Raw genomic sequence first — 25323 nt, forward strand, 5'->3', positions numbered from 1 at the left:
ATGGCAAAAGCAAAACAATGAAATAGTAAAAGTAAATGGCACATGGTACTTCTTTCCTTTTAAAACGATGTGTTAATTTAAAGTCCTGATGTTCTCAAAACTAATCCTGTTAGAAAAAAATAGTAATCTTTATAAAAATCACATCATAAAAATAAAGTCACACCGTAAACACTGATTTTTCTACACTAATAATGCAAAACCTCTCATTAACACATGAGTGACATACGACCATTCTGACAACTGCAGGGCAGCACCGTGGGAAGATCTGACAGATCAGGGTTCTAGCCCCGCTCTGCCACTTCCTGGTGACGTGCCTTTATTAGTCTCAGAGAGCTTACTTAAGACCTTTAAGCTGTATTTTCCTCATCTAAAACTAGGGTATTGTGTGTAATTTATTGCCTAATTCACTGCACAATTATAAATATCAACTAAGGCAATAACAGAAAATCATTTGTGACAACCATGCTGTGTTACACAAGTGTAGGAAAACAGCAGAAACAGAACTTTCTTCCTTTTTAAATCTCTGTGAGAATAAAATCGTCACGTCTGACTCAAGGATATCATCCACAGAAGACTTCCACCAGATTTGGGATGCCAGGTCTTCTACTGCGCTGCACACATTGTACTAGCTATTGAAGATACAAAGTTAGATAGTCCTTACCTTTGAGGAACTTACTCTAGAATATTATGCTATTCTTAAAATAGTAGAGTATAATTCTAAAACACTGGCATAAATTGAAAAAATATTAAAGGTTAAATTTTCAATACTTGAAAGGAACATTAATTCACAGAAACTCCTACTCTTAAGCTGCTTTCAAATTCATTGTAAAAAAGGCACAGCATATATAAAGGAAGATGGTGGTCCTCCCTCCACTAGCTGTAATTAGCTAAAGGTAACTTCACATGTAGAAAAATTCAAAAATCCTATAGCAAAGCAAAGAGAAATGGAATATACCTTTACTCTTCTTTGCATGTCATCCTCCACATCTTTTAGCATGCCTAGAAAGAGAGACAGTGAGTTTAAACAGGAAACAAATCCAAACACAAAACTGGTGAATCATCTTGTAAACTGTTTTACCTGTAACTCGAAGGTCTGTCACACTGTTAGCCATTTTAAATCCGTAAGTCATTGACTGAAAATCTTCCTATAAAGGAAAGCAAAAATTAGGCCCTTGAGTACTAGCAAAATCTTTCATTGTATTTCTCTTACAATATCACTATTTGCTAATATGAACACAGTAATGAAATGTCATCCTGCTTGTCTAAATACTGCCATTATACATCCACATTTCCCCTATAATGTATCCTTAAAACATCACATTTTAATGCTGTCTCCACCTTTAATTATTTGTCTTTAAGCAACTTAAATACGCTTGCATTTACTCTGTTCATCTGCAAAATAAGGTTAATGCTTATAATATCAGAAAATAATTCCTACTTACAGAGTATTCTCACATTTAAAAGTGAACAGTAATACATACTAATTACTGCTTGATGCTAAGATTGTTATGATTTAAACAAGACTTGTAAATCAAAAATTATCAAATGCTTGTTTATACATTGTTTGGCCATAAGGGTTAAACCTTCTCAAACAAAATTACTCAAAGGAGTCCCAAAAGCACATTTCCATTCAGCTCCACTGTAATGAAAAAATTGTTCATACATGGATTTCCGCCTGCAAAGTTATTTAAAACACTGCTGAGACATTAACAAATTAAGTAGTTTGCTAGACTCACTCTGAAGACTACAAATTTAGTATCATTTGGCTGATTCTAGTAAGTCACAAGCTCTATTAAAGGAATGTTTCTGTCATGCTAGAGTTCTTAAAATGTACACAGAAGTCTAATACAATGGAATAACAGGCATTTACAGCAGGGGTCAGAACTATAGCAGAATTTCTGGAATCTTAAAGTATCAGTAAGCATGTAATCCGTATCAAGTACTACATGTTACAAACAGAAAAACAAACAAACAGAAACACACAACAGTGTCCCTGGGTTCAAAGAACTGTTAGTGTTATTACAGGACTCACAGGATTGGGTCTTTTAAAAATCAGGTTGTGTTACAGAGCTGTGAGCTTATCCTCTAGGTAAAGTTTATCCCCTATCCCTACTTGGCCACCAAACAGGATTCTCACGTTTTACATGTCTAAAAAGGAACTCTCCTAGTGCTTAACACATTGCTAAATGGCACCTCGATCCACCCCTAGTTACTCTGGCTGAAAACCTTCACCTCGATTCCTCTCATTTTCCCACATCCTGTATGCATCACACCATCAGAACAGCTGACAGGCGCAAACTTCGATTTCTCATCTAAGTGCAGCTCCCAGCTTTCACAGCTGTCTCTGCTGACGGCACCACCCCCTCTCACTTCCACAACTGCCTCCACAGGACCTTCCATGCTTGTCCTTGCTATAATTTATTCACCACAAGAAGCCAAAGGGATTGTTTTAAAATAAGTCATTTCACCTCATCTCCTACTGAAAACCTTTCAATTGTTTCCCTCCTCATAAGAAAATCAAAAATCCCACATGGACTTAGGCCCTCCATCAATCACCATGTGACCCCGCTTCCCTCTCCCACTTCATTTCCTTATACCTGTCATTCCGCTCCACCATCCCTGACTTGCAGCCACACAGGCCTTATCCTTCAGACACATCTAATACATTTTCTCAAGACCTCTGTATGTGCTGACCCCTCTCCACAATTAGTTTCTTCCTAAGATTTCCAAAGCCCCTTCACTCACTGTTTTAGTTTAACCTCAAAACAGAGGTCCGCCCTGTGCATTTTCTCGAAAACTGTATCCCCTGCCATTCTATATGCCCTGCCCCTGCTTTACTCTTCTACATAGAACTTATCAGCACCTGACGAGAGGTATGTGTTTAGTGACACACTATCTGTCTGAAGGATTGCATGATCAGTGACATCAAGGCTTTGTGTCTTCACTGCTTTATCTCAGGGCTTAGAACTGTACTTGGCACAAAGTACTGTTCAAAATAAATCAGTCAAGTGAATGATGACCTACCGTATGGCAGGGGTGGTTTTCCTGGTCATCTTCCTAAGTAGATCAAGTTGGCTACGTTTTCCTGGTTATATTCCCAAGTAGATCAAGTTGGCTATGAGATACTTAAGGGACTGGCGGAGACTGTGGCAAACTGGAGAACACATACTTCATCTATAGGAAGCCAGCCACTACTTACCCTACTGAGTAATGAAGGCACACCTAGTGTTTTTCGAACAAAAGTCTAATTTAATATAAAATCCTCCAATTTTTAAGTGTTACTAATTTTTAAAAAATTAAGTAGGCCAACAGTGTGAAGACGAAACAAAACATACCAGTAAGCCCTACTGATGCAATGTTTTCCAACAGGGATCCTGGCGTCTAAGGAAAAGCATTTATGTCATAGAATACCGCAGGTCTGTGTAATAAATATTAGCCTCAGTAACAAGAACTTCATCTAAGTCACTGGAGAACTGAAGCAGAAGAGTTACATAAACAGATGTTACCACTAAACGATCACTCCTGAAAGCCTGGAGATTTAACAAGGACAAAAATCACAGGGAAACCAGGGAAACCGGTTACTGGACACTACCCAACAGCACAAGCAGGAGCTGGTGATGATTTAGATTGAGATTGTAACTGGAAGTGGTGCGAGGCTGCCGAAATCAGGATATATTGAAAAGGTACAGCCAACATGAAACCAATGTGGGGTAGGAGGTAAACATTATAATCAAGGATCTTTTTCAGGTGTCTGGTCTGAGCAAGTGGTATATGACACAGCACAATTTACTGAGATGGGGCAGACTTTCGGAGAAGTAGGTTTAAAGGCAGAAATGGAGTACGATTTTGGCTAAGTTTCTAATTTCTTGAGTTATCCAACTGAAGATTTAAGGAAGGCACTTGCGTGAGTCTGGAGGTCAGGGGAGGAATCAGGACTACAGACATAAATTTGGACTTCATCAGCATGAACTGGTATGTGGCACAGAACCAGAGGACATCAGCTGAAGCAGAAGGGACAGAGGAGCCCGGGAGGAGTCAGCCTCTAGAGGAGCAAACACAAGATATGCACCAACCAATGAGGAAGAAAGAAATCCAAGAGACATCTATATCAACAAGACGAGAAGGAAGCTGACCAAAGAGAGGTCAACTGTCAAATGATGTCAAAAGTTGCAGAGTAGGAACAATGCATTTAGCAAAATGGAGATCATTAAGGGCCTTGTTAAGACCAGTTTCTGTGCAGTGGTAGAAAAGAATGTACAATAGGAGAGGGTGAGAAGAGACAAGGAGAAAGTAAAATAAGTAAACATTAATAGCTTAGTCAAGGAGTTTTTTGCAAAGGGTAGTAGAGAAATGACACTGTATATATAAGGAGTCTTGGGATCAAGGGAACTGTAGTATTTTGTTTTAAACTGATTGATATTTAAAGCATGTTCATATGCCATAAGAATAATCTAGTAGGGAAAGAGACACTAACAATGCAATACAGAGACGAGTTAATGATTACAGCAGGCAAGAGGGAACAGAATCTAGAACACAAGTGGAGGCTGAGCTTAGATTGTCAGGGATACTGGTATTTTTACAAGACAACAGGCAGATGATGTGGGTTCCAACAGAGGTTAGCATGTGATCGTGAGAAGATGAGGTACTTCTACCTACATCTGATTCCATCAAATATTTCATTACAGTACAAAGTAAGCAGACACTGAGGAGGGTTGGCAATGGAGGTCTTGAGAGATAAAAGAGGTGGAGAAGTCCCTGAGAGGCTATGAAAGCAAGTTTACCACAGAAGTGTTGAAGGATAGGACTGTCTCTAGTGCTGAGTGCCCATCTGAGATTTGCAGTCCTAAAATTAAAGTGAGAATAGACACACAGATGTGGGTTTTCTCTAGAAGCCTTCTGCTGTTTGGGTGCAAGCAGCGAGTAGACAGATGGCTGGGGCTTTGCCATGTAAGTGACACATTATGATGAGATGAGAAGGGCAAGGGAGTTAGTGGTGTCTGAAAAAGAAGGATTTCACCAGTGGACCATAGAAATGAGGCCTCAACAGAGAAAACTAAAGGAGCAGTATCTGGGAATTGGAGGCCTCTGTGGAACTGAAGGATAGCAGGATTAGGGGAAGCCAGAAAGTGACTGGTAGTGATCAAAGGGTAGTATTTTTGAAATCAACATCTTAAAGGTATAGATTAGTAAGGAAAGGTTTTTCCTCCCTTATTCATTTCTGAACAAGGAGCACACAGTGATGGCTGGTATGGACTAGATAGCCGAAATACAATCATGGCCATTATACAGTCTGTTATCCAGTGAGAGAATTAAGATACCTCGACAGGTACAAAGCCCCATGTTCTTTACTGTACTTTACAGTATATTTACAATACTGCCAAGATATAGCTGCAAAAGTTATCACAGATATTCAGGGTTCTACAAAGCACAGCATTTAAAACAATGCAGCACAAGGAGATTTAGAATAATAAAATATTTATAATCGTTAACTGTAGCAGAACACCTAATGCCAGTACTAAATGTGATTCCAACCTAACCAGTAATCTTGATTGTACTAATAATGTAATAGTTTAATAAAGTAAAAATGTTTTCGATCCCTTCTAAAACAATCACAATATATCAATTACAATTTAATACTGCTTTAAAAAATCATTTAGAGGCTCCTGAAATAACCTGATTCATTCAACCAAATCTGAGTATCTTCTACAGACCAGATACTGAGTAACACATTAGGGCTACAAGTAAGGGTAAAACATGGTCACAGATGATTCAGACCAAGACTTCAAACAACCCAAATATCCATCAGTAAGTGGCTTGTAATTGACTGTATTTACAATGGAATATCAATGATAATAGCTAACATTATTAAGTACTTACTATGTGCTAGGCATTCTCCTAAAAACTTACTGTATTAACTTTATTAACCCTCACAGTAACACTCTGAGGTCGGGACTAATAAAACTACATTTTATAAATGAGGACACTGAGGCACAGAAGTACCACACAATGTATAGAGGACAGAGAAAGAACACAAACAGGTGGTATCAATCCCTGCAGGCTGTACTTTTTAAACTTTTATTTTGAAAAAAGTTCAGAATACAAAGTCCTATATTCCTTCCCAATAGTCTTCAAATGATAACATTTTACCACATTTGCATTATGATTCTCTAGATTGTTTTTCTTAAACATTTGAGACTAAGTCCTTGCCTGTGATACCACTTTACCTCTAAATCCTTCAAGAAGGGGGTACTTGGATGGCTCAGTCAGTTATGCATCTGACTTTTGGCTCAGGTCATGATCTCACAGTTCACAAGCTGGAGCCCCACATTGGGCTCTGAGCTGACAGTGTGGAGACTACTTGGAATTCTCTCTCTCCCTCTCTCTGCCCAGGCTCCCCTGCTCGTGCCCATCGTCTCCCTCAATATTAAATGAACTTAAATAAATATTTCAGTGCAATTTTTCTAAAAACAATCATCATTCTCTTACAAAGATCAAATTAGGAAATTCATGTCTCTTTAATATGCAGCATTTCCTCTGTCCTTACCTTTCCTGCCCTGATATTCTGGAACAGTACAGGCCAAAGTTATTTTGTGTACATTCTTCAATGTGGGTTTGCCTGTTTCTCCAAGATTAAATCCAATTTATGTCACATTTGATAGGCATACCACAGAAGTGATGTTGTGTTCTTCATGGAGCACTGTATCTGGAGGTACATGATGTTGACTTGCCCTATTATTGGTGATATTAAGTCTGGCCACTTAGCTAAGGTGCTATCTGCCATGTTTCTTCACTGTAAACTACTCATTCCCCTTTGTAACTAATAAATATCTTGTGGGAAGATATCTGGAGGCTAGGTACAAATCCTGTGCTCATTACACTTTTGTTTACTAGTTTTAGCATCCTTTAATGACTTCTGCCACAAATAATTATTCAAAACTTGTACTCCTAACATGATGCTATGCAGCCAATAAAAACCAATGAGGTAGCTCTCTACCTACATGTGTTGGTAGGTACAGAAATCTATTTTCCATTGTCTGTGGGAAAAAGTTCCAAACAGTTTATATAATTTCATCAGGTTAAATAAAACATACATATTATACATATATAGTATAGTATACATATTATAGAAAGTATGTGAAGAAATACACACCAAATGGGTAACAGCATTTACTCTTTACCAGGCAAACCAGAACTTTAAAAAAAAAATTTTTAATGTTTATTTTTGAGAAAGACAGACAGAGCTTGAGGAGGGGAAGAGCAGAGAGAGAGGGAGAACACAGAATCTGAAGCAGGCTCCAGGCTCTGAGCTGTCAGCACAGACCTTGACATGCGGCTTGAACCCCATGATCATGACATTTAACCAACTGAGCCACCCAAGCACCCCAAACCAGAAATTTTATAGTTTATTTTTGTATCAGAAATACATTTGGCAGCAAATAAGAGAAAACTCCAACTACAGTGACTTAAGTGATACACTTATATCATGCCAAGTAACAGGAATATCAAAAGTAATCTTTCAGTCCCACCATCCTGAGCTGTCTTAGATTTTCATGTTTTATAAAATGAAGCAGGACCTACCTCCAAACATTATATCCATGCTCAAAGAAAATGACAGAATGGGTGGACCATACATGCATTCATTATTCAAGCTGGCACACCACTGAGAGTCAAAGGGGATGCTATTAATAACTAGACCAGGATACAAGGTGCCAAATAAGACGGTTCCGTGCAAGCCAGCAAGCAGACACCAGCTGTAATAGAAGAATGTGCTAAGAAAGGCAGAGAATAAAACTGAAGTCTGTATGGGCAATTCAGAAAAGTGGGATCCAAGCCTAAAGATAAATAGGACTTTTCCCTAAATAGGTAAGGAGAAAAGACATAAGAGCCAGAAGGAGTGTACTGTGCATAAGCATGGGATAGTGAAAGAGAAGAGTGTACTCAGGAGCAGCTGAATAAAAATATGCCACAGGGAGAAGGAAGATGAGTAATAAATACCACAATGAAATGACAGCTCACACCTACAAGAGTGATCCTCAAGAAGACAAGAGAGGACAAGTACTGGTGAGGATGGGGTGAAAAGGGAACCCTGTGCACGGCTGGTGGGATTGTAAACTATGGGGAGCAATATGGAAGTTCCTAAAAAAAATAAAAATAAAAATAGAACTACCCTTCCCCAAAAAAATTAAAAAAAAAAAAAGCAAGTAACAAAGAGATGGATGCAGCTCCCAGTTATTGCAGCATTATTCACAACAGCCAAGACATGTATACAACCTAAGTGTTCACCAATGCATGAATGGATAGAGATGTGGTATGTATGTATGTATATATAATGGATAATACTCAGCCACAGGAAAAAAGGAAATTCTGCCATATGCAACAACACAGACAGACCTGGAGGATACCAAGCCAAGTGAATAAGTCAGATAAAGAAAGACAAATACTATATGTTATCTCTTCCAGTGGAATCTAAGTAAACCAAAATTATAAAAGCTAGTAAAACGGTGAGTAAAAGAGAATACAATGGTGGCTACCAGGGGCTAGAGAGTGAGGGAATGGGAGAGATGTTCAGATTACATATTTGCAACTAGTCAGTAAATAAGTCCAGGACCTAATACACAGTACAGATGATAAACAACAAAACTCTATTAGAAACATGAAGCCTGCTAAGAGACTAGATTTTAACTGTCCTCAGCACTAGCAGAAATTATCATTACGTGATGCAACAGATGTGAGCTATGGCTACCACGGCAATTATACAACAATATAAATGCATCATATCAGTATGCAGTATACCTTAAATGTCCACAACGCTGTATGTCAAATATAACTCAATAAAACAATAACAAAAAAGATGAGTAATAAAGTTAGGGCTGGCTCACGGACAGTGTTACTCTAAGTGTATTTTGACTTTTATCATGTAGGCAGCAGAAATGGTGAACTTCTGGTTAAATACAGCCTTCTACTATACCTCTTAAAGTCATACTAACAATAACACTAAAGGAACTAAAAGTCTGAATCCCAAAGGATAAAAAGAATGGAGGACAAGAGACAAAATACACAGGATAATTTCTGGAAGATGAAAAGTAATGGACATAAAGTAACTGACTTATGTGAGTGAAAAAAGCTAAATCAATGCCACTGGAAAGCAAAGACAAAAAAAGCTTTCAAGAATTCAGAGTTCCTGGGTGGCTCAGTTGGATGAGTGTCTGACTCTGGCTCAGGTCATGATCTCACAGTTAATGAGTTCAAGTCCCACACTGAGCTTGCTGTTGTCAGCGCAGAGCCTGCTTGGGATCCTCTGTTTCCCTCTCTGCTCCTCCCTGCTTGCGTGGGGGCTCTATTTTTCTCTCTCAAAAATAAATTTAAAAAAAAAGAATCAGAGGTGTCAGACACCTTTGATGGCTGAGGTGTGGCACTAGAAAAGCTGATGTTTAAGGAAGGAGTTCCTAGTCTCCCTCCCACCCTCACCCTACACAGCAAAGCAATATATGCCTGTCATTAAGGGGCATTACACCCAGCAGCTCCTGCCACAATGGTTGGCACATGCTAATTAAACAGACAGTGTTGGTCAAGGATAGGCAACTATTTCTTACAAGGCCAGATAATTTATATTTTATGCTTTGCAGGCCAAGTGGGAAAATGAAGAATATTATGTAGGTACTTATATAACTATTTAAAACACAGAAACCATTCTTAGCTCAAGAGCTATAAAAAACAAAGGCAACTGGGTAGTCTGCAGGCTGTAGTCTGACAGCCTTTGGTTCACAGGACTTCCTGAGGGTTTATATGCGGGGTATGAGAGAACGAAGAATCAAAGATGACTGACTGCAAGATTTCTGTTCTACACAACTGGAAGAGCAAAGCTCCATTTGCTGAGACTGAGAAGACTCCAGAAGGAGGAAGTTAGGAGGCAAGAGGGAAATCAGCAGCTCCATTTTGGAGATGTGAAGTCTGAGACAGACATCCAAGTGGAGAATACAGAACAGGCAGTAAGCACATAGAAAGAGATTTAGGGGAAGTCTAAAGTCCAGGCTGAGGATACACACTTAGGCTTCATTAGTAGAGACAGAACTTAAGACTATGAAAGGGCACGAGATCATCAAGGGAGTGAGCACAGACAGGGGTATAAGGATGGAGCCTGAGCCACATTAGAATTTAGACTGTCCTGTCCAAGGTGGCCATCACACAGCCAGTTAAGTAGCGAGTGCTTCAAATGTGGATGGTTCAAACTGAGATGTGCTGTGAGTGTAACATACATACCACATGTGGAGTACTTGGTACAAAAAACCCCCACAATTTTATGTCTCATTAATGTTTTTTAAATGATTATATATTGGAATATTATTTTAGATATACTGGACTAATAAAATGGTACAAAAATCAATTTCACCCAAAGGCTACTAGAACATTCTAAATGAACAATCAGTGAGGCAGGAAGCTGAGGAAAAAGAGCATCTTAAAAGCCAAGAAAATAATCTGTTTCAAGGAGGGACTCCATGTCAAACATCTGATGACCAAACATTAACCAATGGGTTTAGCAACACTAAGGCCTTAAGTGACCATGACAATGAAGCTTTGGTGAAATACCATTCAAAGCCGGACTCAAGTGGATTCAAGAGTGAATAGACGCCTCTTAAGAAATCCGGCTGAAAAGAACTGAGATATGAGGCAGAAGCTAAAGTATTACAAAATATGGCGTTTTTAAGACTGAGGAAGATAAGGCATGCTTGCGTGTTGATGGGAATGATCCAGTAGAGGGGCAAATTCACTATGCGAAGGACAGAGGGGAGAATTGCCAGAGCAAGATTTTTAAATATAAGACAGGGTATGGGATCTAATACACAAGCAGAGGTTCATCTGGAGAGAAGGGCCCAGGCACAGGTAGGTGAGAAGATTACTTCCATTTATTTAGTGCAGTAGGAAGGTAGGTTTGCTTCAAGTGAGTAAAAGTACTGGAAGACTGAGGAGGAGAATGAACGAACTAGGGAAATGTCAGATTGCTAACGAGCACTCATGGCCCACTTGAAGTTAGTGGTGACGAAGTGAAAATAAGACCAATCAGTGTGAATGCACAGTTACACTGTGATATGCAAGTGTGAAGGCACAGTAGACAGATGGTTGGATATAACTAGAATTGAGGTACAATAAGGCAAGAGAGGAAGCAAGCTCAAAGTGTAGGCAAGGGAGTTACTGCAAGGAAGGAAGATGGTATTTAAGATCAGAAAAAAGGACCCAACAGGTAATGACATGAAAAAAGCAATATGATAACCTGGAGTCCAAGCGGAGGTGAACTGTAGGAGTCAGATAGCAGGCAGCCCAGAAACAGAGGTGGAAGTCTAAGAATAGGATATTTCAAACTGAGATCAGTAAAGAGTTGGAATGACCAAGTGTAAGGTACAGTCATTAGAAAGAAAACTCCTAAAAGCTTCCAAAAAGAAAACATGCCATCTATAAAGGATCAGGATGACAACACTGAAATTACGAGTCAGTGGAATAAGGCCTTCAAAATTCGGAGGAAAATTATTTACCAACCTAGAAATCATTTACAACCAAACTCCAGTCAAGTGTGAGGGTAGGGAAGACATTTTCAGACATGCAAGTTCTCAAAGAACAATTCCCTCTCAGTCTCCCCGTGGAACTGGAAATGCTGTACCAAACAAAGTAATAAAGAAGAATAAAGACATAAGAGCCAGTTAACTAGAAATCTAACAGAGAGGGAAATGAAATTCCCAGGAGACTGATGAAGAGAAACCAGGAATCCCTGTTGTGCAGGGGACCTAGAAGGGAACTGATCCAGCCTGAAGGTAGAGAACGAAGGAGCTAAAGAGGATAATTTCAAAAAATAAGATGATCTGATGTGTTTCCTAAGGATGGGAAGGGGAGAACCAAGTACACAGAAAACTAAGCAAACCAAAAACAAACTATAGAAACGACCCCTCAAAGTATAGTTGAAGCAAACCAAAAACGAGAGGCAGTTATCACTTTAAGAAAAACAAAAATTTGTGTGAGAAGGGAAACGTATGCTTACAACACTTTGGTTCATCTGTCATTAGTATTTATACAATCAGAGTAAAGTTCACCTTGAATAATGGTTTAACCAAAAACTGAATTACTACTTGGGATACAGGAAAGAATAATATGTGAATGCTAGTTATATGCTAAAAATGTGTTGGCATATCAGCTAAAAATTGTTAATATCCAGGGGCATCTGGACGGCTCAGTCAGTCAAGCTTCCAATTCCAGCTCAGGCCATGATCTCAGGGTTCGTGAGTTTGACCCCCGCATCAGGCTCTCTGCTGTCAGCCCAGAGCCCGCCTTGGACCCTCTGTCCCCCACTCTTGCTACCCTTCCTCTGCTCATGTGTATGTTCTCTCATTCTCTCAATAACAAGGACTTAACATTGTTTTTATCCAGAAATTAGAATCTAAGCCTATTATCCAGAATTATGGAATTAAATAGTGGTAAAAAGCTAAAAAGAATTTAATACTATTATGGAATGAGTAAGGAAAAAACAGAACTATAATTTTTCATTATGCATAGTGTGGAGCACTTGATTTTGTATAATATGTACAAATACTTTAAAAAATTTAAAAGAAATTTTTTTGAGAGAGCATGAACAGAGGAAGAGGAGAGAGAGAGAGAGAGAGACAGACAGATAGACAGACAAACGCTGACAGAAACTGAAGCAGACTCCAGGGTCTGAGCTGTTGGCATAGAGTCTGATACAGGGCTCGAATTCATGAACCATGAGATCATGACCTGAGCCGAAGTTGGACACTTAACCAACTAAGCCACCCAGGTGCCCTTGTACAAGTACTTTTATTAAATAAAACACACATAGCAGGAAAAAATTTCAAAGAGCAAAACCAGACATGACCAGATTACCTACTTTTAAGAAGGTAACCAGTGGTCAAGTGGAAAGTGGCCTAGAGGCAAAGACTGGGCTAGAAGGAAGAGTACAGACACTCTCAAAAGGAATCTAAACCTGAAGCTGAGAAAGGCTCAAACTAAAGCAGGAACAATGAGAGAAGGAAAAGCAGTACCCTGATTCAAGATACTTGAAAGGTAAAAATGAAGGAATTCAGATAACCCTCTACACACCATTTTGCAAGACGCAGAAAGCAAGAGGACCAGTGGTGTGATGGAAAGCTATGGTTCCCATTTTGCACATGTACACAGGATATTAAGAAAGAAAGGTCTTTAAGCAACTGAAATGTCTCCCGTTCAGGACTTAAAACAAAGCAGAGACACCTCTTGAGGGCAAAACATACCAGCACCTAGAATTTCAGAAGCAGCATTTAAAACACAGATGACTGGCTTATTACAGTTCATTCTTACTTATTCATTACTAGGTGTCTTAAGAACTTTCACTAGGCGATCAATTCTTTATCTAATTTAGAAACAAGATAAACCTGTCTGGCAGATCTGGAAAGTTTACAGAAACAAGAAAACATAGGGGCACTTGGGTGGCTTAGTCGGTTAAGCATCTGACTCTTGATTTCAGTCTCTAGGTCATGATCTCACGTCATGAGATCCAGCCCACCTCAGGCTCTGTGCTGAGTGTGGACCCTGCTTGGGATCCTCTCTCTGCCCCTCCCCAGCACTCTCTCAAAATAAGTACACACACACAAAAAAAAGGAAAGAAAAACATAATCTCTCCAGCCCAGGAGATTTTATTTATATTTCTTCCCAGTTTTCTTTTAGTTTTTCCTAGTTGCTTATACTACGTGCTGCCTTCCTCTTTATAAGTATATACGCTCCCATAACTATCACTAATGTATAATAAATTATGTGTAATAAATTATCTATAATTTACTTTAAGCATAATCTTAATGGTGGAATTTTGGTCGATGCCAACTTCCACTACTGAAAACTTTTAAAGTACTGGACATAAAGTGTCCATGTTTCTAATCATTTAAGGCTGAGGTCTAGAGATGAATTAATTAGTTTCACCTGTGCTAATCATACTCCCTCTATAATAAAAACAAAAATGACAACTAACTGTATCCTTAACAATACTGGTCTCATCTTTAAATATATTTAGTAGATGAAAAATGATCTAATTATTTTTTATTTTATTTGTATTTCCTGGATTACATTAAGGCTAATCTTAAAAATGATGGCAATTTATTACTTTCCTCTAAGAGTAAGTCATTTATTTTACTGCCTATTGACTCACCTGGGCTTCAGTGTTATGCTTTATTTGAATGAGAGCCTAATAAAAAATTATTTGGTTATTTTTGTTACCCAGATTTTTCTAAAAAATTTTTAATCAGCTTTTTCCTATTCCTTTAGGATTTCTACCATTTGTAAGTCCTTCATCCTGAGAATATGCAGAATTTCAATTATAATTACTTACAATACAAAAAATTTATTATCATTTTTTAAAAAATGTTTTTTAAATAAAGTTTTTTAATTTATTTTGAAAGTGAGAAAAAGAGAGCAGGGAAGGGGCAGAGAGAAAAAGGGGAAAGAAATCCTACTCACTGAGCCAGCCAGGCACCCGGGGAAGGGGAAAGAAATCCTAAGCAGACTCCACACTGTCAGCACAGAGGCCAATGTAGGGCTCGAACTCCTGAATTGTGAGATTATGACCTGAGGCAAAGTCAAACACTTAACTAACTGAGCCACCCAGGTGCCCCAAGATACCTGGAATCTTGAGGACTGGCACATATACTTTTTTGTACTGGTGGAATTTTTATTATGTACCTGGATGAGTTTTTTTTTTTAATGTTTTATTTATTTTTGATACCGAGAGAGACAGAGCATGAGAGGGGGAGGGTCAGAGAGAGGAGGAGACACAGAACCGGAAGCAGGCTCCAGGCTCTGAGCTAGCTGTTAGCACAGAGCCCGACGCGGGGCTCGAACCCACGAACGTGAGATCTGACCTGAGCCGAAGTCGGGGGCTCAACCGACTGAGCCACCCAGGCGCCCCTGGATGAGTTTGTTTTAAAATAAATAAAACAGGGAGACCTGGGTGACTCAGTTGGTTAAGCATCTGACTTGATTTTGGTTCAGGCCGTGATCTCAGTTTGTGGGTTTGAGCCCCACATTGGGTTCCATGCTGACAGCATAGAGCCTGCTTGGGATTCTCTCTTTTTCTCTCTCCCCAACCCTTCCCCACCTGTACTCTCTCTCCCTCTCAAAATGAATAAGTAAACTTAAAGCCTCCAGTTATATTATTTATGAAGATTTAACTACCTCCCATTTAAAAAAAGAAAATAAAATGGTAGTAACCTATATACTCTTCTACATCCTACTTATTTTACTTTATTTTGGATATCTAATCTTAAATGTACATGTAAACCTACTTCCTCCTTTGTAAAGGGTAGACAATACCCAACTGTATGAAGGTAGCATCACTTATGTTTTCTCATGTTTAAAGGCCATTTTATTTTCTGTAAACTATTTTCACACTTTTTGCCAATTATTTTACACTTAAAATAGTTCATCGATCTGCAATTTATTTTGATGTTGTTACAGACTGAATGTTTGTATCCCTACAAGATTCCTATGTTAAGTCCTAACACCCAATGTGACGGTATTTGGAGGTGGGGCCTTTGGGACATGATCAGGCCATGAAAGCAGAGCCCTATGAATGGGGCCAGTGCCGTTATACAAGAGATCCCTGAGATCTCCCTCACACGTTCTGCCATGTGAGGACACAGTGCAAAGATGGCCGACTCCGAAAGAGAAGGCAGGGCCTCACCAGACACTGAAGCTGCTGGTGCCTTGTGTGGACATCTTAGCCTCCAGAAATATGAGAAATAAACTTCTATTGTTACAGCAACCCAACATTTAAGGCAGATATAAAATGATGATAAGTTAATTCTTCAAGGGTGCTAATCAACTGTCCCAGTACTATTTGCTAAATGAATCCTCTCTCTGCCCTAGGGCTAGGATTTTTCATGTCCTTTTGGGAGTACACTGAAAATGTAAATATTTAATAATCTGTGTGTATCTTCTTAATAACTTAATCTTTTTAAATCTTTCACTCAAATGGGTAAGATATTCCATGATATCCACAGCAATTAAAATAGGTAGCTAAATAAACAGTAAGTGTATAAAAAGCAGACAGTATTTCATAGACAACTTAAAAGTCATACATTCAAATGTGAACAATCATATAGGCTATATATTTAATTATTCTCAAATATATAAATTTTGAAAAATATATACATACTATACACTGAACCACTATAGGAGACTAAAATATTTATTTTGGATTAGTAAGTGTTAAGAGGAAACATAAGTTTAACAAAAGGAAAAATTAAAAAATAATTACTTATCAATAATTGTAAATGCGATGACATTTCCCCTTAAAATTTCTCATAAGGAGAAAAAAGTCTTTCCATGTCTAAAATTTAAAACACTTCATTAGGGCAAGGTACTTAGTATAAACTGAAAGAAGATATTTATACCCTAAAATATTTTTCATATCTTTGTTTTCCTTGGCTCCCTATTATCCAAAAACTGAAAGTTAAGCACTTCTGTGTTATAATTTTTAAGAGACCTGAGGCTATGTCTTCTATTGCCTTTGTGAATCCACATAACATCCAGGGCAAAGTACTCTCTCTGCACATAATGGATACTCAAGGAATAGTCTGACAGAAAGAACATAGACTAAGATGAAAGTTCTTTCTTAGAACTGGATTATTTCAGCCACTGTATCTATAAATAACATAGCAGCACTTCTAAAAACTGTTTTTAACTACATATACCAATAAAAACACGTATCATATAATCATTTAAATACATCACAAGAAATAAAGTGATCAATGAGCTACAGGAATTCTTTTTTGTTTTTTAAATTTTAAAACTCATTTTTGAGAGTGAGAAGACACAGAGCATGAGTGGCAGACGGGCAGAGAGAGAGGGAGACACAGAATCTGAAGCAGGCTCCAGGCTCTGAGCTGTCAGCACAGAACCTGACACAGGGCTCGAACTCACAAACCACGAGAGCATGCCCAGAGCTGAAGTCGGAAGCTGAACTGACTGAGCCACCCAGGCACCCCAGGAATTCTTACATTACAAAATCTTACCTCTTCAAAAACAGCAGCTTTATTTACTTTTTCCCTTGCAATGTCACAGATTTTCAGGATTCCCAGAGCAAAAGCTTTCATGGCAGGATCTTCTATAAAGTCTGGATTATGAATGTAAAGGCACGTGAATACTGTCTGTGCCAAGGAATGGCCTTCTAACCAGGTTATCTATAAAGAAGTAAAAGAAAGTGTATGTTTAAGATGACACGGAGGGTCTAAATAGATCCAACAGTCAAGGACTAGAGAGCCACAGACCCAAATAATATATAATTAACCACAGGATTTCAAAGATGATTAAAAAGGGAAGGTAAGATAATTGACAGAAGAATTACAATTCACTTCCACTGACCAAAGTTTTTCAAGAATCATACCCATAGTATGATTAGCTATCTAAGGGAAGCATTCTTATACATAATTCAGTTTGCAATATATTTGGAGACTAATTAAATTAGAATGCCGCCTTACATACAATCCAAAGCAATCAATTCCACAGTGGAGTCAATAAAAATCCATTACAGAGGGAATTCACAATTTTAGAACGAACCAGGTCCTTAGCCACTTATTTAACTCTGCTTGTTCATCCTTACTACTACTAACCTACTCAAGAGCATTACACCTCCCCTAAATCACTGCAAGAAACTGCACAGGGGTTTTCCTGCCTCTCTTCGCTAATACTCCCAACCAGAGGGAACTTCCTATGAAGTCACAGTTTTTACATTTACCAAGTGTTATTTTAACTCTTACCAAACAGCAAAAACAAGTATCCATTATCCCTATCAATTCAGGCAAGGTGAGGTCTTTAATTTTAATGGTGCCATCCTAAAAGAGAAATGTGACATATAAGCAGAAGTTTTTATAAAGTTATAGTTTCTATGTCTAGTAGCATTTTTGACTCCAAAAATTAAATATTTAAAAAATAACTAGATTCTAGAACTATATCATCTGATAAAAACTAAGATACCAAACTAACTCTGTACTCTTGAAATCTATCTTAAATAGATCTTAAATACAAAAAATCAAAGCCTCTTAACTTGAAATAGAATAAAGGCCTTTATAAAGAAAAAGTTAAACAAGTATTTAAAAACACAGTTCAAATTAGTTTTAAGCACTAATAAATATGAATCATTTTAACAGATCAAAAGCACTTATAATGAGAAAAGTAAAAATTTCTAAAAAGCCTTCCTTTGGGGCACCTGGGTGACTCAGAAAGTTGAGTGTCCAACTTTGGCCCAGGTCATGATCTCATGGTTGAGTTTGAGCTCCATATCAGGCTCTGTGCTGATAGCTCATAGCCTGGAGCCTGCTTCTGATTCTATGTCTCCCTCTCTCTCTGTCCATCCCGTTTGTGCTCGCTTTCTCTCAAGAATAAAAACAACAAAAAAAATGTTAAACCCTTCCCTTAAGGTAAGGTGATTAATTATACTACTTGTAAATTTTATTTAAATATCCATTTAGCAAATCTTTCTTCATAAAATATGCAAAATTGCAAAATTAAACTCTGGCAACTGTGAATGAATTCCTAAGTCAATCCTCATAGAGTGAATTTCAAATACACAACCACAAGCATTTTGCTTAGTGTATTAATATATAAAAGTTAATCCTTTAACCAACTATCCTGGTATTTTAACATATACTAAAATGCTTTAAAAAATTAGTAAACACACACACACAAATTTAGAGCAAGTTTGTAATGAAGACCTTTGAACAATTTATAGACTTCAAAAGAAACAGATCACTAAGGTTTAAAACAAATTTTTGTTTATATACCTGAGATGCTTTTTAAAAAGTTATATTTTAATATGCCTAGTTTTATGGTCACTGTTTTAACGTGTGAAATAACAAATGATAAAACGCAGAATACACCTATCAGATTATTTACCTTGATAGCTTGTTCAAAATTGAGAACTTTGCGATTAACTTGGTTTCCAATCATGCCAGCATCCATCTTGGGATCCATCATTTCAATGGCAGACATGGCTTCAAAAAGACCAAATCTGCAAATAAGAAAATTGATCCCACAAATTGTTTTTGAACCAGTAAGTTTACCCAGATTCTCTCAATGATATAATAATTATAGAGGAACCTGGGTGGGTCAGCTGGTTAAGCTGCCAACTTCAGCTCAGGTCATTATCTCATAGTTACGGGTTCAAGCCCCACATCAGGCTCTTGTCTGTGCTGACAGCTCAGAGCCTGGAGCCTGCTTCTGATTCTGTGTCTCCTTCTCTCTGACCCTCCCCCGCTCATGCTCTATGTGTGTCTCTCTCTCTCAAAAATAAATAAAAAACATTTTAAAACACGATATAATAATTATAGTACTTTAAACAAAGACAGTGCTCTATGTATTTAATCTTCCCAATTTGCTAACACTTCTATTTCAATTAAATAATCTCACTCTGGGGCGCCTGGGTGGCTTAGTCACCTAAATGTTTGGTTCAGGTCACAATCTCAGGGTTGTGAGATCAAGGCCTGCTGTCTGTCAGGCTCTGCACCTGGCGTGGAGCCTACTTAGGATACTCTCCCTCTCTGCCCATTCCCAGTTTATGTGTATATGCACTCTCAAAAAAAATATTAAAAATTTAAGAAAATTAAATAACCTTCATTTAACATAAAAATTCTCCCATGTATTGGTCAAATTATTTTGCATACATTGTGCAGGCAAAAAGAAAACAAAAGATTTTTTTTGTGCTTCCTTCAAAAAGGTTGCACATTAGAAATTTTGGAAAAAAGATCAACTGATCTATAATGGATTTCACTTTGCCTTCTTTAAATGGTTTTCTCTACTTAATATTTAGAAAGTTGTGTTGAAATAATCATTACCAAATGTAACTTTTAGATTTCTTTATTTTCTTTATATCTTGAATAAAAGGAAAAATGTAACACATTACCATCTACAATGCCCAAAGTTCTGGCAATAACATAACAAAAAATAATCCAGGAGTTGTGTTACCTGTGTCTGGTGTTTATGACTTATTAGCCATATAAACAGATAGTTGTGGTATACTGTGGACTATTTATTGAGTATATCATTAACAGATATGCCTCTAAAAATGGGACAGGAACAAGAAAAGCTTAAGAGAAAGTCTGATAGGTGATCAAGCTACCGACTTCACATTCTACTTAGTCTAATCTATTAGACTACCAGGAAAATAAAGACACCACCTTGTTACAATACATTATTTCCTCTTAGAAAAGCAGCAAGATATGAAAACCAGCTTTAAGGAGAAAGACTCTTCCCTGCAATCCCTCAAATCTCTTAATGCTTCAAGATAATCTGACAGGATGAGCATGATAGTATTGAAAATAACTCTAATCTATGCTAATCAAAACCCAACTAGTATTTTTCAAGGAGCTTGCTAAGACAAAACAGAAAATATGCAAAAATGGGAGAGAATTCTTTCAACAAAAACAAATTCTCCAAATATCAAAGATACTATGTGATACAATATTTACAAACATTTTAGAATACAAGATCAATAGAAAAGAGTCTAAATCCACATTTCTGTAGGAATTCTATATGAAAATGGTAGACTTTCAAAGTAATGAAAAATAGTGGATTAATCAATAAATACTGCTGAGAAAAGTGGCTAACCACCTGGAAAAAATGAAATCTTTGATTCACACAATTTTGAAAAGTAAACCCAGGCAGATTTAAGTTCTAAACCTAAAACAAGCAAACAAAAGATTTCATAATTTACAGAACTATAAAAGGAGAAGCTGATGTATGCGATTGTGTAAATATTTTAAATTTATATGCAAAGATAATAAACCACAGTTAAAACACCATAATTATCTAGGAGTATTTTTAATATATGTAATTTTCAAAAAGTTGTTATCCAGACTACAACTAATTCATACAACAAGCCAGTCAAGTAGTCCAAAGGAAAAGAGGCAAAGGACATGAATGGACAATTCACAAAAGGGGAAAAAATGTGTATTTTATAATAAAAGTGAAAAGCTGCTCAAAATCAAATGCAATCAGGCAATGCAAAACAAAACAATGAGAAATTACTTTGGCCGTTCAGAAAGCTTAAAAAATATACCTAGTTTATTCTCATATACTATTGGTGGGAGTATAGGTTGATTCAGACTTTTTTTTTAGGAAAGTTTCGGTATACCTACTAAAATCCAGTCATTTGATTTCTAGGCTTGTATCCTATAAATTATTTGTACATGTATATAAAGAGGTTTTTATAAATTAAATGTCTTCAATTTTCCCATTTACGAATCTCATGATCCCATGACACAATCTACATGTCCGTCAATAGGGATACTACAGAATAAATTATGGTAGAGCCACTCTGTAAAACACAAAGCAACAGTTAAAATGAACAAGGTAGAGCTTATATACTAAAATGGAAAGATCTCCAAGATACACTGAATAGGAAAGGAATTTTCAAAATAATACATACGGTAGACAGCCATTTATAATCAACTATTTTTATAGATTTTACTCATATTAGTATTTCATAAGTCCAGAAGAACATGCAACAATCTCATAATAGTGACTGGCTCTGGGCAAAGAGTAAGCATGTGGGGGAGTGGGGTAGTATAATGGGAAGTTTTTGCTCATCTCTGGTATTTGAATTCATTTAAAACAAAGTACCCATTACTTAGAAGAGAACAAATAAAAACAAGTTTTAATGGCACAATTAAAATCTTAGACCAGTGAGGTATTTGCCTAATTAGCAAAAGCTCTACAGAAACTATAGTAGCATTAAATTAGGATTTCTTCATTTCTTCAACAAACGCTGAGCACCTAATATATGCTAGACACGGTTCTTTCCAGGTTCGAGTGAGCAAAACAAATTTGCCTGCCTAGATTCCAGTGGAAGGAAACAGACAGTAAAGATAAAAAGTTACGTATGTGTTAGAAGACTGTACAGCAGGGAGAAAATACAACGCAGCTAAAGGAGAAATAAATTACATGAATCTAACTTTAATAGGTGGTCAGGGGAGGCTGCTGGCAATCATGTTTCCTGGGCAGAGCCTAAAACCTTGGGAAAATACATGGTCCCTCCTCAGCTGTCTTCTCTCAAATCTTGCTCCAGTCAGGAGCCAGTCTTTCCTGCATATGTTTGTGGTATGGCTTCATTATATCTTTCCTAGAACTGCCTACAGCACCAAAACAATGACCCAGAGTGGTTCTCAGTGTGGTTGGTCCCTGGATCAGCACATCAATCTCACCCAGGAACTTGTTAGAAATTCAATTTTGTGGGGTCCCACACCAGACCTAAAGAAGGAACTCTGGGGGATGGGCCCAGCAATTGTGTTTTAAAAATCCATGATGACTCAGTTTCACACTAGTTTGAGATAAATTAAATTTCAGGGTCTACTCCTGCTCCCCAAATGTCTAATCTTGGTCATTAACTAATTTAACATTTCTCATTCCTAACTTTGAAATTGAGCCTGGCCATAGTAGTATGGGAACTGAGGTTATCTATGGGAGTATAAATAGAGTCAAGCATCTCTCTCTTTTCACCTTTCCAAGGATTCTCCCAGCCAGCCAGTATATCATTCATCTTTGGTCACCAGCCTATCACAGATAACACACAACCTGTACCTTTGCCTCAAGAAATTCCATATCCTACATATCTAACTCTTAAGGAAAGGACCATAGATCATAGTTTTAGCAGATACAACCTCATAACTAAGGTCACCTGCCCCAAACAGCTCACAAGGTTAAAAAGAGATTTATAATTCATTTTATTTTTACAGTTTTGACCTGTAATATTACCCAGGCCTCAAGGAATACTATTGCACACAAGAAAAAAACAGAAATTTTATACTACACTATTTCAAATAACACAAATACTTACAGCTTATCATGAAGCAGTTCTCCCAGCTTTAATTCTAAAAGAAACAAACGGAAAAATCCTTTGAATAACATCTTTATAAATTTTAATTCTAAGAAAAAAAGTTTTGTTTGAAAAATGGGTTTGCATTACTTTAAACTTCATTTTCTAAGCAATTATTTGTACTCAATTACTAAGATGATGCCTTCTACACTATGAATATTTAATCCCTATACACTGAACTTTTAACAATTAGCAAGCAACCCACCACAAGCCACAAAAATCCAATCAGAATTACCAATCTCATTTTAAAATACCACTAGTAAATTTCTCCCAAGTATACTTTTTTATAGAACTCACTGCTGTTTTTAACTTTCTTAAACCACTTGAGATCATAATCTAACCTCTTTTTGTCCCAGTGTCAAAGTGTCACTGCTACTTTTTAAAGTTACATTTTACTTAGGGGCACTTCGGTTGGTTGAGCGTCAGACTTCAGATCAGGTCATGATCTCACGGTTCATCTGTCAAGCCCAACATCGGGCTGGTGCTGTCAACCTGTTAGGACAGAGCCTGCTTCAGATCCTCTGTCCCTCTCTCTTTGCCCCTTCCCTGCTTGCGCTCTCCCAAAAATAAAAACAAAAGATTTAAAAAAATAATTAAAAAAAAATAAAAGTCCATCTTATTTAAATGTAGAAAACACCTGAGTAAACAGCGAATTGAAATAGTACTCATCCTCTATAAAGCAGTTCTCAATGCTGGCTGCATATCGGTACCAACTCTGGAGCTTGTGAAAATGCCAGCATCCAAGCAGTACCCTACACCAATTAAATTCTAGGGGTGGGGCCTCTGCAATGGTTTTAAACCACGACAGGTTAAGTCCAGTGTGCAGGGAAGAGAACTAGTGCCAAAACATTTTAAGTAACTTAAATACTGATGGTCAAATCTGGGGAAAGATGCAAAGCCCCAGTTTTCAGAATTGTACCCCTCCTACTGATCTTAAGTTAAATAGCATTCATTTTTAATGGTTCCAGGTACCAAAACAGATAAATTAATGAGGAGCATATCAAGAACTACAATATAGCATGACAGAACACACCAGTTCTCACAGATGGTCTGGGAATGCAGGTGTCTGTGATATTAAAATTAAAATTACTTTCACAGTAATACTAAAACACTGTCTTTTTCAGTGTATTGACATCTGCACTGATGATGCAAAAAGCAATGGCACAAAGGGAAAAATAAAAAAGCAATGGGGTCTATGCTGCATTAGCTCTGCCACTAATTAAGACAGTGGCCCCAAGCTAAATAGTGTATTCTTTGTCTCCATGCACTTGCAGTTAAAAAAGACAAAATTTGTTCAATTTCACTTAAGTCCCTGATGAAGCAGTAAAATTACTAATCTCAGGGCTGGGACTAGGGTACAGCAAGTGAAGCCATCTCCTGTGTGAAATTTAAGCAGGCACTCACTTTCAGGTAGTGAGTTTTTTTTTAACATTTATTTATTTTGAGACAGAAAGAGGGAGAGCATGAGCAGGGAGGGCGCAGAGAGAGAGGGAGAGAGAGAACCCTAAGCGGGCTCCATGCTGTCAACAGAGCCCGATATGGGGCTCAAACTCACAAACCATGAGATCATGACCTGAGCCGAAATCAAGAGTTGGACCGACTGAACCACCCAGGTACCCCTCAGGTAGTGAATTCTGAAGTTCTCCACTCTAGGTGCCTCACTTCATCCTTGTGCTGGCCCTGATTTATATGATTAAGTCTCAATCTCTGAGTACATCTTTTAAATATTCTATTTGACAAAATAGGAAGTATAAACAAACACGTCTGCTGCATGTCAAAGTAAGATGTTATTGTAAGGAAAAGCACTTGCACAATTATAATGGAACACCATTTTTACTTGGAAGAACAAGTGACAAATTATACTTCTTCAAATTTGAGAATATGCCATTTTCTTGAAAAGGAGTTTGTTGCTTTAAGAAAAACAACTGAATTGTGTGTTGCCAATGAGAAAATTTGAGCTTGTAAGCAAAACCTGGAATTTGGGGAAACATATCTGCCACTGTGAACCTGATATTCCCAATACTAAAATGGACTTTTCTGATAATAGTGGTAATATTAACAAATGTGCTCTTCAGTATTATATGTCAGCATTTAGAAGATCTACTTAAGTCAATGAACCAGTATTTTCCAAATGGAGAAATGTGTTCCAAAATTATGCATGGATAAAAGACCCATTCAAAGTTCAAGGAAGACCAACGGATTTTAATGTAACAGAGAGAATGGAAAGTCCCCTGACGCAGATCTTCAGATTCCACATCACAACTAATCTTTAAGAAACTACCACCTGCCAAGTTTTGTTGTACTGTAATATCAAAGAATAATATCCACAATTCTCTGAAAAGGTTCCTCTGTTTTCCAACTATGTATCTGGTGAGGCCAGACTTATCTCATATTCTTCCAACAAACACAGACACAGATAAGGAATT

At 37.5% G+C, this 25323-nt stretch overlaps 1 protein-coding gene across 3 annotated transcripts in view; it reads right to left on the reverse strand.

The window, feature by feature from the left end:
• The window catches only part of NAA35 (N(alpha)-acetyltransferase 35, NatC auxiliary subunit), a 91220-nt gene that overhangs the window by 55975 nt on the left and 9922 nt on the right, over nucleotides 1-25323 (reverse strand). For all 3 annotated transcript variants that reach the window (XM_029920721.1, XM_029920724.1, XM_029920723.1), the window contains exons 3-8: nucleotides 22859-22892; nucleotides 18922-19036; nucleotides 17787-17861; nucleotides 17043-17210; nucleotides 1079-1145; nucleotides 956-999 (exon numbers count right to left, since the gene is read on the reverse strand). In XM_029920721.1, the coding sequence (XP_029776581.1) occupies nucleotides 956-999; nucleotides 1079-1145; nucleotides 17043-17210; nucleotides 17787-17861; nucleotides 18922-19036; nucleotides 22859-22892 (503 nt within the window). The remainder of the gene's footprint in view (nucleotides 1-955; nucleotides 1000-1078; nucleotides 1146-17042; nucleotides 17211-17786; nucleotides 17862-18921; nucleotides 19037-22858; nucleotides 22893-25323) is intronic.

The sequence above is a fragment of the Suricata suricatta genome, chromosome 13 (assembly GCF_006229205.1).
Source record: "Suricata suricatta isolate VVHF042 chromosome 13, meerkat_22Aug2017_6uvM2_HiC, whole genome shotgun sequence".
Classification (NCBI taxonomy): domain Eukaryota; kingdom Metazoa; phylum Chordata; class Mammalia; order Carnivora; family Herpestidae; genus Suricata; species Suricata suricatta.